This window comes from Peromyscus californicus, unplaced genomic scaffold (genome assembly GCF_007827085.1).
Source record: "Peromyscus californicus insignis strain IS unplaced genomic scaffold, ASM782708v3 Scaffold_7__1_contigs__length_154581171, whole genome shotgun sequence".
Classification (NCBI taxonomy): domain Eukaryota; kingdom Metazoa; phylum Chordata; class Mammalia; order Rodentia; family Cricetidae; genus Peromyscus; species Peromyscus californicus.
Genome location: NW_026294595.1, coordinates 38,284,191 through 38,299,094, shown reverse-complemented (window position 1 = coordinate 38,299,094; position 14,904 = coordinate 38,284,191). Strand labels below are relative to the sequence as shown.

Sequence of the window (14,904 nt, the reverse complement as noted above, 5' to 3'; positions counted from 1 at the left end):
GTGAATCAACGAGAAAATGACTGAGTAGGAACTGGATGGGCACACTTTGCTCATTCTCTGCCAGCACCAATTACCCAAGGGCTTAGTAAGTGATCAAACAAGCTAGTAACCCAGAAATTTACAGGCACTCTAGTCCTCCTGCACAGCACAAAGAGGTGTCATCTCTTCCCTCTCAGGACAGAAAAGACCAGCCCTTTAAAGAGTGGGGTAGGCTAATCACTGCACAGCACACACACTGTAACCCCGCAACTGCATCACCCAAGCAAGCATTTAACATACTTTCTAAGCATCGGGATGCAGGGATTGTTCTTCTGAGTGCTAGGTTAGATTTCCTCCCCCTTAGGCCAAGCATCCTCCATGTCCAAAAAGTTCCATCACAAGCATCTTGACAGCACAGGATTACTTGCATTCCATTATCACTGCTGTGTTGATCACAGTCTATACCAAGTACAGAAAGTCCTGACAAGGAGCAGATGGTTTACAATCACTGCCTTCTGCATCATGTGTACAGGAAATGGAAACAATTGAGGTTCATATGAGATGGAATTTAGCCCTCTAGACAGATTTACAGTCTCGCTTATGCTCCAATATCCATTAGAGGGAGAAGGCTACTGACATAGAAAGGTTCATGCAATCCCAGGAACACAATATGATGGAGAATAATATCCCCCAAAGTGCAGGGGAACAGCTTAGTGTCAATCTAATTGAAAGCCACCACACTAGGGTGAACTTTAGATCCCCAGTGTTGTTCAATAATCTCCTTTTATTGACAAAATTAAATTGGGAAAATTCTCAGTTCTGGGAAGATAGAAAATATGACATGATTATTAACACTTAAAAATACAGAGAGGAAATTTAAAGTGCTTTTAGAGATAAGTGTGAAACAAAGCATTTTACTAGAAAAATGAGAAGGCCACATTAACTTACGTTCAGAAATTAAAACGGTCCCTGCGGACACAATGGGAAGAATGATAAGACAGCTACAAACACAAAACACGGGCTTGAGGTCCCGGTGAACAAGCCCAAGGTACTGGTGCATCAATAGGGGTTTGTCTTACTCCCTTTTTAAATAGTAATCCAGCCTGGTAGTCCTTCAAAGGAAGGCAGACTACAGGACCTTGGTGGAGCATAGAGACAACACACGCATTCAACATCTTGGATTCTCCAACGGAGTCACAATGTGGTCAATTCCAGAAGACCTAGAAAGTACATCTCACCATTAGAAAATATATAAAAGGTGCAAGTAGTCCTGGGTTATTTAGTCAATAGAAAATATGTCTAAGGAGTTACTTGCCTCGTGGAGCACAGACTAAATATTATTCGTGTTCTACAGGGCTGAAGGTGTGTGTTCTTTATGCCATCAACTACATTCTGAGCACCTAGAAAGAAGAGATTTCTTCATAAAAATGGTTTTAAAGATTATATATAACATATAGACATATGTTATTTAAGGAAAACATGATGATTCTACAAGGTCTAGAGGTCAATGGCAATTGAGCATCTTCGCCTTATGTGTAATGACTTGATGACAAATCAGAGCATACGTGGATGTTCAACCCAATTCTTGCATACTATAAACACTGCAACTTTGCTCCTTCCTCTGATCCCTTGCTTTTTGTGTGTGCATTCTCTCCCGAGAATATCCCATCCCCTCTCTTAATTTTTACTACAACTCATAAACCGTGACTGACTCCAAGTCTTGATCCATCTCTTTTTTTCCATCTCTTAACTGCAGGCTCACACATGCCAATACCGACTATCCATACTCACTAAGGCATCTACTGGTATCTCAAAATCAGTATAAAACAAATAACTAAGAAGAAGTGCAGATGTACTATTCACAGTAGCCAGAGATACAACCAACATAAACATCCATCAATGTAAACATTATATGACGAATGGTCATATAAACGGTGATATATGTATGTATATACAATCGAATTCTATTCGGCCATTAAAAGGAATAAAGCACTGATACCACACTGTGGATGAATCAGCAAAATAGAACGCAAAGTGCAAGGAGACTGCCACAAACGTCATATGATGTATGACTGTGTTTAAATGAAATATCTACACTTAGTAAATCAAAGAGAAAACAGACTGCTGGTTTCCAGAGGCTAGGAGAAGAGGGGAGCGAGGAAGAACTGCTTAATGAGTAACCTTTGGAATTAGCATCCATGTGGCATATGGTGTTGACTGTGTGAACGGGTGGAGTGAGGAAAGCAGCTAAGTAATAGAAATGTATTTAGTACACATTGTTGTGCTAGTCAGCCTCCAGCACAGTGCCGAATATCCTGCCTCCTTCATGCGCGGTCAGTCCCTTGCCACAGTATTTCTCATAGAAGAAGACAGAATTGAGTGTATTTCACTTCTGAGATGAGGCTATAATAGACACTACAGCTTCTGTTTGTTTAGCCGTGTACTTAGGTTCCCTCCCTGTTCATCATTCACCTTTGAAGCAGCTAGCTATCCTGTCATGAGTATTTTCACAATTTCATCCAACAGGCTGTCAGTGAATAGCCTGGAACTGGACACTTCAGCTCCAGGCAGACTTTCAGGCAAGTTCTCTAAGGGATCGCTTTATCTCATGACAGACCCTGAGCCAGCTAAGACACCCCTAAATTCTCGGCCCTCAAAAACCATGTGAAGAAATGCATGTTGAGTGGCTGCGCTCAGGACGCAATTATCAAACAGCAATTGGTAATTAATATATTTAGGATATAGTCCTTATGATTTTATTACATCCTAAAGATTCAACCTCTTTACACCACCACACATGTGATTAAGTTTGAGAAACACTCCAACCATAACAGCATACGCTTCCCATTCTAAGTCATAACTATTTGTAATTTTCAACTATACTTATAGGAGTCTATAACATGCACACAGCCTAATCTTTTTTTTGCCCAGAATTCTCCAACTTTAACTCTACGCCTACTCTGTTTCAATCAGTCATATCCCTATCTTCTAGGTAGGTTCACATGATTTAAGTTCAGAGAACAGCTCACACTGGATGCTGTGGGAGGGGTACAACACTCAACTTGAAGCAAGTCTGAAGGAGCTCAAGGTTAAGGGCAGAGTAAAAGTGAGCCAGGTGAAGAAGTTTGAAAAGTGCACAGAAGTCCAGAGCGGGTTGGAGTTGTACAATATGAAGGTTGGAAGAAGCCAGACTGGATGAGAAAAGAGACAAAAAGTAACTGGAATCTTAGAATGGAGGCTAGTGAAGACATGAATCATGAGTTGTGCTTACAAGTAGGAACTGTCAGTGCATCTCAGAGTCTGGTGAGGCATGAACACTGTAAGAATTCTTACATTCCTCTTTACAGTAGTCTAAAATATACATTATACTTATAAGCAAACTAGTCTTCTTTAGCAACAGCACACGGTGTTTGGGAGAATCTTTTGATGTTTAGTTTTGGCAGGTGGTTTTGTTTGGAGACCAAGTCTTGATATGTACCTTGAGTGGCCTCAAGACTACCATCCTTCTGCCGTCAAGTCAAAGGTGCTAAGGTTGTAGGCACAGAAAGTCACCCCTGGTGACCCTCAAGGTTTGTCATGTCTAACTCGGGGCTCCACAAAATGAAGTCCAAGTATAAGCATATGCAAACATCAGGCCAGAAGATTTATAGAAACCTTTCTTGAAAACTGTAAAAAAAAAAAAAAAAAAAAAAAAAAAAAAAAAAAAAAACCACAAAAACAAAAACAAAAACTTTCCTATTCATGAGGAAACCCCATCATTGATTCAGGACATTGCTTCCTTTAATCTGCATTCTTATTTGTTCGGCGCTCTAAGAACTCCAGCATCTATATGTGGAAGGCATATTTTTGTCATATAGGAACTTCATATACTTCTTTTTAAGTGTTTTGCACATATATTGCCTCATGGAGTGTGGAAGGAAGACAACCAGTCAATCGGTAATTTCTGCTTTTTGTATAAAATTTTTTCTCAGGAGCCTAAATCCCACAGACAACTCACTGATGCTTGAGCACAGGTGCTTTTTGTAGCAAAATGGCTAATTTTATCCTTTACTTATTTCAATACCCTCAGACAAATGACATCAGAAAAAAAAGATGCGAATAGAAAATAATTTGTTTAGTCTGCTTATGATTTACTATAATAAAAATGTTTATCAATGTTTATAAATGAAACTAAATTGAGAGCCCAGAAAGACCCGTTTCTGCCTCCAGGCTGTCTTATGCAGGAACACAACCTTCAACTTTTCACCCATGTGAACTCCTTGCGGCCGACCCATTCTTATTATACATCCCTGTGGGACTTTCCCTCCGTGACTTAACATTCCTAATCCAGGTCCCAGTCTCCTCCCTATTCTCTGAGCTATGCCATTATCTCATCCGTCGCTATCCTTGACCCTAAGTTTCATGAAGCACATACCAATTCCACAGTCTCCCCAATGTCTTGCTCAGAGAAAATGCTTCTTCAAGATTGACTAAGGTGTAAACACAAACCCTCAGGGAAGGTACTCAGTGGTTTATTTAGTTCCTTCCAGAAGTCATCTAGACACCAAATTTCATCTGGAAGCTTTCATGAGCTCTTTGCTCCAAATATGGTAAGCACATAGAATATATTTTAAAGACTTTGTTATTATTGTAAGTTAATTTTTAAAAAGCAACATAATTAAAAGAATTTAAAGCAATGCATGATTTTCTTCACAAATGACTACTTAAAAATTTTGAAGCAAGGCATGATTTTCTTTACAAATGATATAAAAACTGGGAACAACCTTAGTATGCTAAAAAGAAAAGAAAAAACAACAACAATAACAACTATAAAGGACTATTTGGGTCTAATAAATGTGACCAGGAGCTAATTCAAAGGGCTCCCATTGATCAATGACGGGACAGTTGGAAGATCTACAGAAATGATGATGGTCAAGGATAAAGCAACCCAAATTGGCTAAAGTCCATAAAATCAAGATGTTCAAAATGATGACCTTTAGAGTTTCCTATGGAAAGAAAACCAAATCTTTTCTGAACTTGTCAAATGAAGGAAAAATTATTTAAGTTAACCAAAGAGTTGGAGAAAGAACTCCTCCATAGACACTTTCTAAATAAGTACAGATAGCATGTTAAAATTAGAAAACCCCAAGTTTGTAACTCTTATTGAAATAATGGGTTTAGTTAACTTCTGAATATTAAAACTAGCCTACGAATGGTTGATGGCAATCTTTATAGTGCATGAGTCAAGCCAATAAAAACCACACTTGTAATAAACGTTAATACCATCACTGAGAACAAAACAGACATCGTGTCTTTGGTTGTCACTCAGGGCACACACCCTATGTCTGGTTAGTTCCCCCAAAGTGAATCTGCCTCTAGTCAAATTTTCAGAGCTTTACCATCATTTTAATACTGCTGTGATGTTGCAGTCAGCCAGGTGGGAAATTCTATAGGTCAAATGTTCCAAATCCTTCAACAAATAACCATCAACTTAAAAATGAATGGGGGTGAGGTTTTAGATGTTAAGATGCTCAGGAACATATAAAAGCATATAATATATAACATCATTTCACTGAGACTTAAATAAATGAACTACAAAAGCAGATTTTTGACAATGAAAAAAAAATGAACAATCATTGGGCATTAACTGATGTTAACAAATTATTGTTAAATTTATTAGATGTGATAAAATTAGAGAATATTCTTATTTGTTAATGGGTGATTTTTAAAATTACCTGTTAACTGCTAGTGTTAGAGATATCCTTTTAATTACTCTAGGAAAAATAAAAGTGGTGTGTGTGTGTGTGTGTGTGTGTGTGTGTGTGTGTGTGTGTGTGTGTGTGTGTAAACCTGCAGGCACGCAAAACTGACAGAAAAATATAAGTTGAAAGTGGGTATTAGGAAGAGGTCATTATTCTCATGTCTGTTCTTTTGCATTTATTTGGAAGCAATCAAATTTAGCTGATTTTTGATTTAGAAATGTCTTAGGGTGAGAGGTGGCATATATACATATGTACACACATATATGTGTATGTGTGTATACACACACACACATACACACACATACAAAAAAGGTCTATGGAACACTCAAAGAGAATATATTGAAATATATTTCTATACATCTACAGTCCAGGGTCATCTTTGGTCCCTTCCTGAGTACTCCCAACCTTCTGCTGTAGTGGAGAGAATCATTATTCTGAATTCTATGTTAATATTACCTATGTTTTTATTTATGCTTTAAAAATTATTCATGTGCTTATTCTTACATACTGTTTTTTGTTTTGCTTTTGAAACTCATAAAAATGGAATCACGTCTTATATATTGTTGACTTGCTGCTTCTTTTAAAATAGATTTAAAAAATAAGTGTGTGTATGTGCGTGCACACACAAGTACAGGGTCTGTGGAGACCAGAAGAGGGCACTGCATCTCTTGGAGTTAGCACTGCATCTCTTGGAGTTAGCAATGCATCTCTTGGAGTTAACAATGCATCTCTTGGAGCTAGCAGCGCATCTCTTGGAGTTAGAGTTACAGGTGCTTGGGAGCCAGAACTTGGATTCTGGGAACCGAATTTGAGTCCTCTGAAGGAGCAATGTGTACTCTCAACCACTAAGCCAACTCCCCAACCACTTTCTTGCTTCTTTGCACAGCATTGAACTTGAAGTGATGTGAACTGATGCTTTAATTGTGGTTACTTATTTTTTCTGTTGTAGTGTCCCCTTGTGCCTATATACCAAGGACTTTTTAACCATTGTATGCTCAGTGGACATTCGAGTTATTTTCAGTGTTGCATAGATATTCCTGTGCACATCTCCTGGTATACCTATAGAAGACTCTATAATGTGCATGCACCTGCAACTGCATTGTAGGATCCATGCAAATAATGTTGGATAATGGCCAACTATGCTCTGCATTGATGCAACTTACGTTTCTTCCAATAACACATGCTCTTGAGAATTTCCCTTCTCCCTCCTTCACCACCAATTATTATTTTCATAGTTTTTTTTTTTTTGCCAGTCTGGCAAAAAAAATAAAATGATACCTCATTGGAATTACCATATTACTAATTGAATGTTAGTATCTTTTCATACGTTGGTTGAATATTTGTTGTTCTTCCTTTGTGAATATATATTCTTTTTTAAAAAAAGCTTTTATTCTAATAAGTTCTTTCTCTTTTTCATATTGATCCTGAGTAGCTCTCTATATATTCTGCATATTAACCTTTTGTAGTTACTAGTAAAACTAATTATTTTGTGGCTCATTTTCTTGCTCATTCTTCAAACCAAGGATCTGAATAATCTTTCACTCTCCTTCCCCTTAGGAATCTTTCCCCACATCAGGACCCAGTAGCTGTCTCTCTGTATTGTCTCCTAACAGCTTTATGATTTTGGTTTTCACAAGTAATCTTCAATGCAGCTGGAGTCTCCCTACCGTTGATAACTGTGGGACAGGACTTTGATTTCCTGTTTTCCATGTGGATAGCCAATTGACCCAGAATCATTTATTGAAAAGTTCATTCTTTGCCCACTACCCTGTAATACTGGCTCAGTCATAAATCAAACATCTATATAAGTCAGGGTATGCTTTTGGTCTCTTGAAAATGGAGTGGATTTTCATCATCCAGCAGGAAAAAAAAAACAGTAAGTAGAACAGTCTAACTTTGGCAATTTCCTGTGTCTTTCAAACCAAGACCTACTGAGTTCTTTCTCAACTTACTTCTCTCCAGTCACCCCCCCCCCCCCCACAAACCATTATTCCTAGTCGACTTCTCTGGGCCCCCAACACATCAGGTCAGTGAATTTTTAACTGAAAAAACAGAGAGTTTTCATACTGAAACACTATGAGGAACGTTTTTAGTTCACCTAGTTAGACAGTACACCACTTCAACCTGCAGGTTGGCATTCACTCCACAGTGCCCAGCGTGTGACAGAAACTAAGTAAATCGAATCTCCTTGTGAGACTTCCTATGGATGAAGGCTTACATGAGCTGCCTCCTGACATGTCAGAATTGTGTTCACACGGCTGCACCTATTTTATTTTTGTCAAAAAATGTATAGCCTAGAAACTTGCCTAAGTCTAAATCATATAAAGATAAAGGTTCTGGCTCACTGTTTTATCAATTTTGAAGCCTGTCTTAAAAGTAATCTTATAAACATCTGACTATTGAAGAAAATCATGCATCCCTGTTCTGCTGGATTTACCTTGTGCTGAGAAGTGACTCAAAAAAAAAAAAAAAAAAAAAGACAAAACAAAGCAATCGAGTTCTGTTCAATAAATGTTTTTCTCTTTGCCTTTTATCAGCTGCGCAAGGACACCAACTTAGGGACATCCTCTTCCCCATCGTGTTGTACATTTCGTATTGTCTCTTTTTGAGCTAGAATATAAAAGTCTTCTGCAGGCAACTTCAGGGACCAATTAACTCCATTAAATTCTATCCAGTTATGTAGTGAACTAAACCGCTGCTCGTCTGGGGCTGTCTGGAGCTGAGACACTTAGGAGATGGAGAGAAGCAGAAAGAGAGATTGATTTTATGTGTCACCGAAGCACACTGCAACAATATGCCAGTGTGACTTTCAAAATGGCCTTAAAATATTCCAAACTCAGGGAGTTTCCTTGCTCCTGAGTGGGAGTTGACAGACTGTCTGGCAGCATTAGAAAAGGCAGGGAGAAAGCTGATGTCTATATTGTGTCCTCTAATAACATTCTGCCTCTTTTCGGCATCTTCCCCTTAGAAGGACCTGCCAGTTTGTTGTGCGATTGTGTTTGGCGTGTGTGTGTGTGTGTGTGTGTGTGTGTGTGTGTGTGTGTGTGTGTGTGGTCTTCTCGACGCAAAGAGCATGATTTCACATCTGGAAAAACCAAACCGAAGGACACTAACCTTCCCAAGGTCACTTAGAAAATTAGTGCTGTGACCTGGTGTGGGGGTGGAACAGAACCCAGGTGTTCCGGCCCCAGTTTTGTGGTTGGGCATTAAAGCATTTTCCTTTGTGGGGGGAAAAAAATAACCTGTCCAGGGCTTTGGGGGAAGTGAGAGATTAATGTGATTTCCTCCCTTCCTCCCCCTTACCTCCCTTCTTTCTTACGAAAATTAAAAACTCAGAAAGCTAGAGGTGCCTTCTAGGCAGTTCTTAAGCAGGGTCCACCAAACCGACTCCCACCCCCGACACAAAGCGATCGCCGCTCCCAAGGATTCTGTGCGCCTTCTTTGGGAGCCTGGGAGGTGAGGAGTGGTGGAAAGTCAGCCCTCACCTCCAGCGGGTCCCGGGCTCGGCGGCGCCCAAGCCCCGCCCCCGACCGCCCTTCCCCCGCCGCCCCGGCAGCTAGCCCCTCTCCCCTCTCGCTGTCGGGCGCACCCACCCCAGATGCCGCCTGGCACCGAGCGCAGCCGCCGCCGCCGCCGTACTTTCCACTTGTATTGATCACTCCTAGCTCGGCTCAGCCTGCTCCCGGAGCGCAGCGCGGCCAGCGCGCCAGCCCTTGGCAGCTCGGGCACAGTCGGGCTCCCAGAGGAAACTCCTTGGGAGCGCCCTGTCCGGGGTGTCCTCTGCGCTCTGCAGTGTCTTTCTGTCTGCCTGGAAGGAGGAGGAGGAGAAGGAGGAGGAGGAAGAGCAGAAGGAGGTGGAGGAGGAGGTGGAGGAGGAGGACGTCGTCTGGTCCCGGTTGGGAGGTGGAGCAGCGGCAGCAGCAGCCGCCGAGGCAGCCGCCGCCGCCGCCTCCGGAAAGGGAGAGGCAGGAGAGATTGGGACTTGGAAACCCCAAAGTGTCGGCGACCCTGCACAGCAGGCTTCCTTCCAGCTTCATGGGCAAAGTGTGGAAACAGCAGATGTACCCTCAGTACGCCACCTACTATTACCCCCAGTATCTGCAAGCCAAGGTAAGGAGGCGCGAGGAAGGGTCGCCGGAGGAGGGGACCGCGGAGGGGCGCGCCGGGCCGGGCTGGGGAGGGGCGCGAAGCGACCTAGCCGCCCCCGGGCGCAATTGCTGGGGTTGCTAACTATAGCGCTTGGCTTGGGTAGAGCCGGGCTGCACGCGGGGCGGCGGCTTCCCGGGGAGCCGATCGCGGCGATCGGGTTACAGAGTCGCGGGGGGGGAGCGACTAGACAGGAAAGGACCGCCGGCCCCTTCCTGGCCAGCGAGGAGGGGAGGGTCTCTCGGCCTCGCGGCGCCCCTCGTCCAGCTAGGGCTGGCGGCCGGCCGACGACGCTTGGGGCCCCGCGGCAGGACCTGCTGGTGGCACGGCTTTCCGACCTCTCCAGGGCCTCGCCCTGCGGGCGGTAACTCTGGGGTCCCCCGGAGTGGCGCGCGGGGGGGCCCCCCTGCCCCGCCCCGCACGACTCCCCTCCAGCTCCCGCGCGCGCGCGACAAATGTGGCCGGAGGGGGCCGGGACCGTCTGCTCCCCGCCTCGGGCCCTGCGCGCCCGCCCCTCGCCTCTGATCTTTGTGCGGTGTGGCACTTCACCTGGTTACTGATTTCCACTTTTACGCTGGTGTTTTGGGTAGAAAAGTGGCCAAAGTTCACTCCGCATTCATTGATGTCCCTTTTAATCTTTTTCTGTAGCTTTTTACGTAGGAGGGACAATGGACAGATTTCAATGCGTAGAAAGAAGTGACTTTGTATTTACTTTTCCCTTTTTGTTGTTGTTGTTTTTGTTTTTAAACTACCTTCTATGTTTACCACAGAGTGATTTCCAGTTCTGCTCAAAAGTGGCCTCGGCACACTCTTGGGTAAGGACAGCTGATGACATGTAGCCATACAGATTATGGCCAGCTTTCCAGGGACCCCCGGGTACTTTGTTGATGGGCCTATGCTAATTTTACAACAACAGTTCAATGCCTTCTAAACTAATTTTTAAAATTATCTGGGTTCACGAAAAGTGCATTTTACCGCCATGGAAACATCTGCCACAATTAGGGAAGGCAGAAGGTGCTGGTGGATACACCAGCCTTCTTTGGCAGTTAACACCTAGCGTGCCCTTCTAGATCACAAAAGAATCAGGTATGGATGCCGTGTTTGAACTTTTGTTAGGGGAGTGCTTGCAGGCAGATGGGCATTTCTGACCTGGTACTGAGAAGCTATGATTCACCCTTGAAAGCTTTCATTCCTTTCAGTATGTGTGGTCCACGTTGTCCTGTTCCTACAACATACCTTAGTGTTTGTCCATGTAAAGAGGACTTGTCAGCAGAGGCCGGACATTTCCCAGCACTCACAGGCCTCTCTGCTGCTCTCTCCTAATTCTCTCTTACCTTAGATAACCAGGGATAATAAGGTACTAGCAACTGATCACCACTGTTCATCTCCATGTGGTTGTCATGTCATTGTTTTAAGAACTTAAGGGAGATGCTTGCTTGGTGTGTGAGTGTGTGAGTGTGTGTGTGTGTGTGTGTGTGTGTGTGTGTGTGTGTGTGTGTGTGTGTCATGCACTACACTGAAGCTGTTTGAAGAAATTTTGTAACGTAATCAATGTGCTACCTTTTAGATGTGTTATATATTTAATGCACTTATTTAAATTATGCAGCATTTGGGTGCCTGAAGGACAGCCTATTCAACACTTAACTCCATGAATAATAAATACACACATTCAGGTGAAGAAGGAAAAAAAAGCCATGTTTCTATGCAACATTTACCTTAGTAATTTTTATGTACCATTAGTAAGTCAGAAACCAAGTACATAGCATTTAATATAGCTAATGCAATGCCATTTGGCTTCTTTTGCCCTGTAAATAATTGAAGAGAGAGACAAACGTCGAGAGCTTGCTGGAGTAATTAGGGCTGGATCCCAGGAAGCTTTAGGGCCCATTTTCTGAAAGTGTGCTTCCTGCATAAAGCGTTTAATATTGATTTGTGTTACAGTAAATGACAGTCTCAAAACATATTTTGCTGTTTCTCCTATGAAATCTAAAATCCTATTACCCTGAATCTCTTTGTTTCGGGAGAAAGGTGCGTCCTCACTTGACCTATATAATGCCGTGTTTTAAAAGTTTGGTAATTAAATCTAAACTCCCTATTGTAAAGGTATCATAATTAGTTCAGAAAGGAGCGTCTCCAAAAATACAAAGGGAGCAGATGCAGATTTGAGATAGCAGAGTCAGAGGTGGGGACATGCCCTTCTCTCTTTCTCCTTTCCGTAGTCATTGGTAAGATGGTGGTAGTGAGAGTCATTAAGAAATGTGGAGAGTTTATTTGGTTTCTAGTTCAATAACAAGCATAATCTACCTGAAGAGTTAATAAACACAGTGAGAATCTGTTGTCAACAACAGGGCTGATGCTTGCCTGTGTGTGTTCTGACCTTCCTGAGATAGACTACGTCACTCTCTGGAAAGTACACTGATGTATGTGTTTGGCTAGTCCCAACTGTTGTGAAGTTGTGTTTGAAAGCCGGATCAAAAACTAAGGAGCCGTTTGGTCATTTGAAGACTAATTTTAACCTGTGATTATGAAGTAGATGTGGCTTCGTTGGATCATGAAGGAATAGATGGATCTCATGCATTTCATCAGAGGAATAGGCAATTTTAAAAAGTACTTTAAGATGAGTTTTATTCCCACACTTTCAAAAGTTGTATGTGTCAAATGCTTGTGTTAATCTAATCACAGCCTGTTTGGGCAAATTTGCTTTGAAAGGTGCCTCCCATAAAGCACATCAATTCTTCATTTTGCAATCAAGAAAATAACACTTTGAGCCAACAACTACATTGGTGTACATCATGTTTTGACAGAAAGAAAATGTAACAACATCTCTATGGAGCATCAGGTACAAGTGAGGCTGCTGAGAAGGAGCAGGGCATGGATGGATGACACGTAGTTTCCATTATGCCTTAGCGTACAGTAACGCGGAACTCAAGCACCCAGATTTTACCCCTTACGGGCTGGTTTTGTTTGTTCTCTTGGTTTATTTCTCAGTCAGTACTGTCTTATTTAAGCAGATCTACTTTATCACCTGGCACATTCATCCTCAAGTGGGTGTTGATAGAGCTTTGTAAACACAAGCACACATTGTTCTAAAGACCATTCCAGATGTTCAATGACTTAGGTGATATTACGAAAAGTGAACTTTGTGCTTCAGTTTTTAGCTGTTCAGAAAAAAAGAAAAATTAATTAACATTTTAGCTCAAAGATTTGTATGTACAAGTTGTCAGCCAGTGGCTATAGGAATTTCACTTCTGTACAGGCTAGTGTACTTGGGAGACACTATAGCATACATTAGTGCTGCTGAATATGTTTGAAGGTTTGTGGGGATACAATACTTGATCCTCCTTTGAAAAAGGAGAAGTACAGGTTTTTCTTTATTTATATTGCTTTCTCATCTTTTGTACCAGTTAAAGGCAACATGACACACGTAATCTTTATTCATGTACCTTTGGTATATAGTTCTCTAACATGTTTCAAAAGCTTCCCTTTTGTGCCTATAACATTGTTTTCTGTACTAAAAAATATTTTGTACTAAAGAATGTTTGTTTCTGAAGTAAAACATAATTTTGTTTTAAGGTGATTTTTGTATAAATGGATACCAAAGAATATATCTGAACTCATCATCAAAATCTGAGAGATAATAAAGTAATTTGGAATTCCACTAATAAAGGCTGTAGAGACAAAACAGATCTGAACTCAGCCTCTTCATTGGATTTTTTATTTTTGGGGCAGGGGTTGAGACAGGGTTTCTTTGTGTAGCTTTGTGCCTTTCCTGGAACTCACTCTGTAGCCCAGGCTGGCCTCGAACTCACAGAGATCCTCCTGCCTCTGCCTCCCAAGTGCTGGGATTAAAGACGTGCACCACCACTGCCCAGCTTCACTTTATTAAATTTTTAAACAATTATTTATCTTTAGTCAACAAATATGGTGCCAAACAATCTGATTCTTCTACAAATTAAGGCCATGATCTCCGTGCCTAAGTGGCAGCTATGATAAAGTAGATGGGTTGTACAGCAGCACAAGCCATCTTAAGATGTACCTACCTTAGCTGTGCAGTGGTGGTGCACACCTTTAATCCCAGCACTCAGGAGGCAGAGGCAGACAGAACTCTGTAAGTTCAAGGCCAGCTAGGTCTACAAAGCAAATTCCAGGATGGCTAGGGCTGTTACACAGAGAAACTTTGTCTCAAAAAAAAAAAAAAAAAAAAAAAAAAAGAGGTACCTGCCTTTACCAGGTGAATAAAAGTTTAAAGGTTGCTTAAACGTATCAGTTTAGTAATGCAGCATTTCACACTGATGCATTAACTTGATTTCCTTAGTAGGATATTATGAGTGTCTAGACATGGTGGGAAAGATTCAAAGTCATGGAAATGTTAAAGATGAAGTTACATATTGTAGCACCCTTTCAGGTATTTTTAGAGTTTGGCAGAATGCAAAATATATAGAGACACATATTGCCTCTCTGTTGAGCATGAAACTTTACGCTACTAGAAAAGAATAGTGGAAGATGTGTGAGGGGGGAGTATATCCCTTTGCATTACTACTCTGGATATTCCTCCAGTTTTTGGCAGTGTTGATTTGGGGTTTAAATTAAAAAATAGAGAATGTCCATGTAGTACATTTTAGTGAAAAAAATACTTTTACTAATATGTTACTGTGACTGTGATTTGCTTAATGGTTTATTGAAACTCTGAAGTTACTCTAACTAACCTGATTGGTAGTAGAATTTAAAGTTATAGATCTTTTAGCTAAATAGAAAATATCTCTTTTTTCCCTTTGTTTTTATGTAAGAAAGAATTTCCAGGGAAGCAAATCGTAAGGTTTTTTTTTATTTCTGCATCACATTATCTAATAAAGATACAATGAGAAAGATTATCTAAAATGGAGAAGTTAGTGTTCTGTAAAAATGACGTGAACAGCTAAGAGTTCGTTCATTCTCATAAAGAAGAGGGCTTTCTTATCTAGTTTGTTTTCTACTGGGCATCCACAGTTGAACTGGTTGGTTTTCTCCAAGCACAGTGTCATAGCCCCTCTAGAAGTCT

The 14,904-nt window shown here is 41.4% G+C and overlaps 1 protein-coding gene and 1 long non-coding RNA gene across 21 annotated transcripts in view; one reads left to right on the top strand and one right to left on the bottom strand.

Moving 5' to 3' along the window:
• LOC128102476 (uncharacterized) overlaps positions 1 to 9,427 on the bottom strand; it is a 198,390-nt gene extending 188,963 nt beyond the window's left edge. For all 16 annotated transcript variants that reach the window (XR_008215425.1, XR_008215427.1, XR_008215422.1 and 13 more), the window contains exon 1: positions 9,314 to 9,427. This is a non-coding gene — a long non-coding RNA (uncharacterized LOC128102476). The remainder of the gene's footprint in view (positions 1 to 9,313) is intronic.
• A 197-nt stretch (positions 9,428 to 9,624) lies between these two features.
• Rbms1 (RNA binding motif single stranded interacting protein 1) overlaps positions 9,625 to 14,904 on the top strand; it is a 225,319-nt gene continuing 220,039 nt past the window's right edge. For 3 of the 5 annotated variants that reach the window (XM_052726263.1, XM_052726259.1, XM_052726262.1), the window contains exon 1: positions 9,627 to 9,830. In XM_052726263.1, coding sequence (XP_052582223.1) covers positions 9,756 to 9,830 — 75 coding nt within the window. In that variant the 5' untranslated portion in view covers positions 9,627 to 9,755. Of the gene's footprint in view, positions 9,831 to 14,904 lie in introns of all 5 variants that reach the window. The other 2 variants (XM_052726257.1, XM_052726256.1) reach the window with 2 other exon arrangements.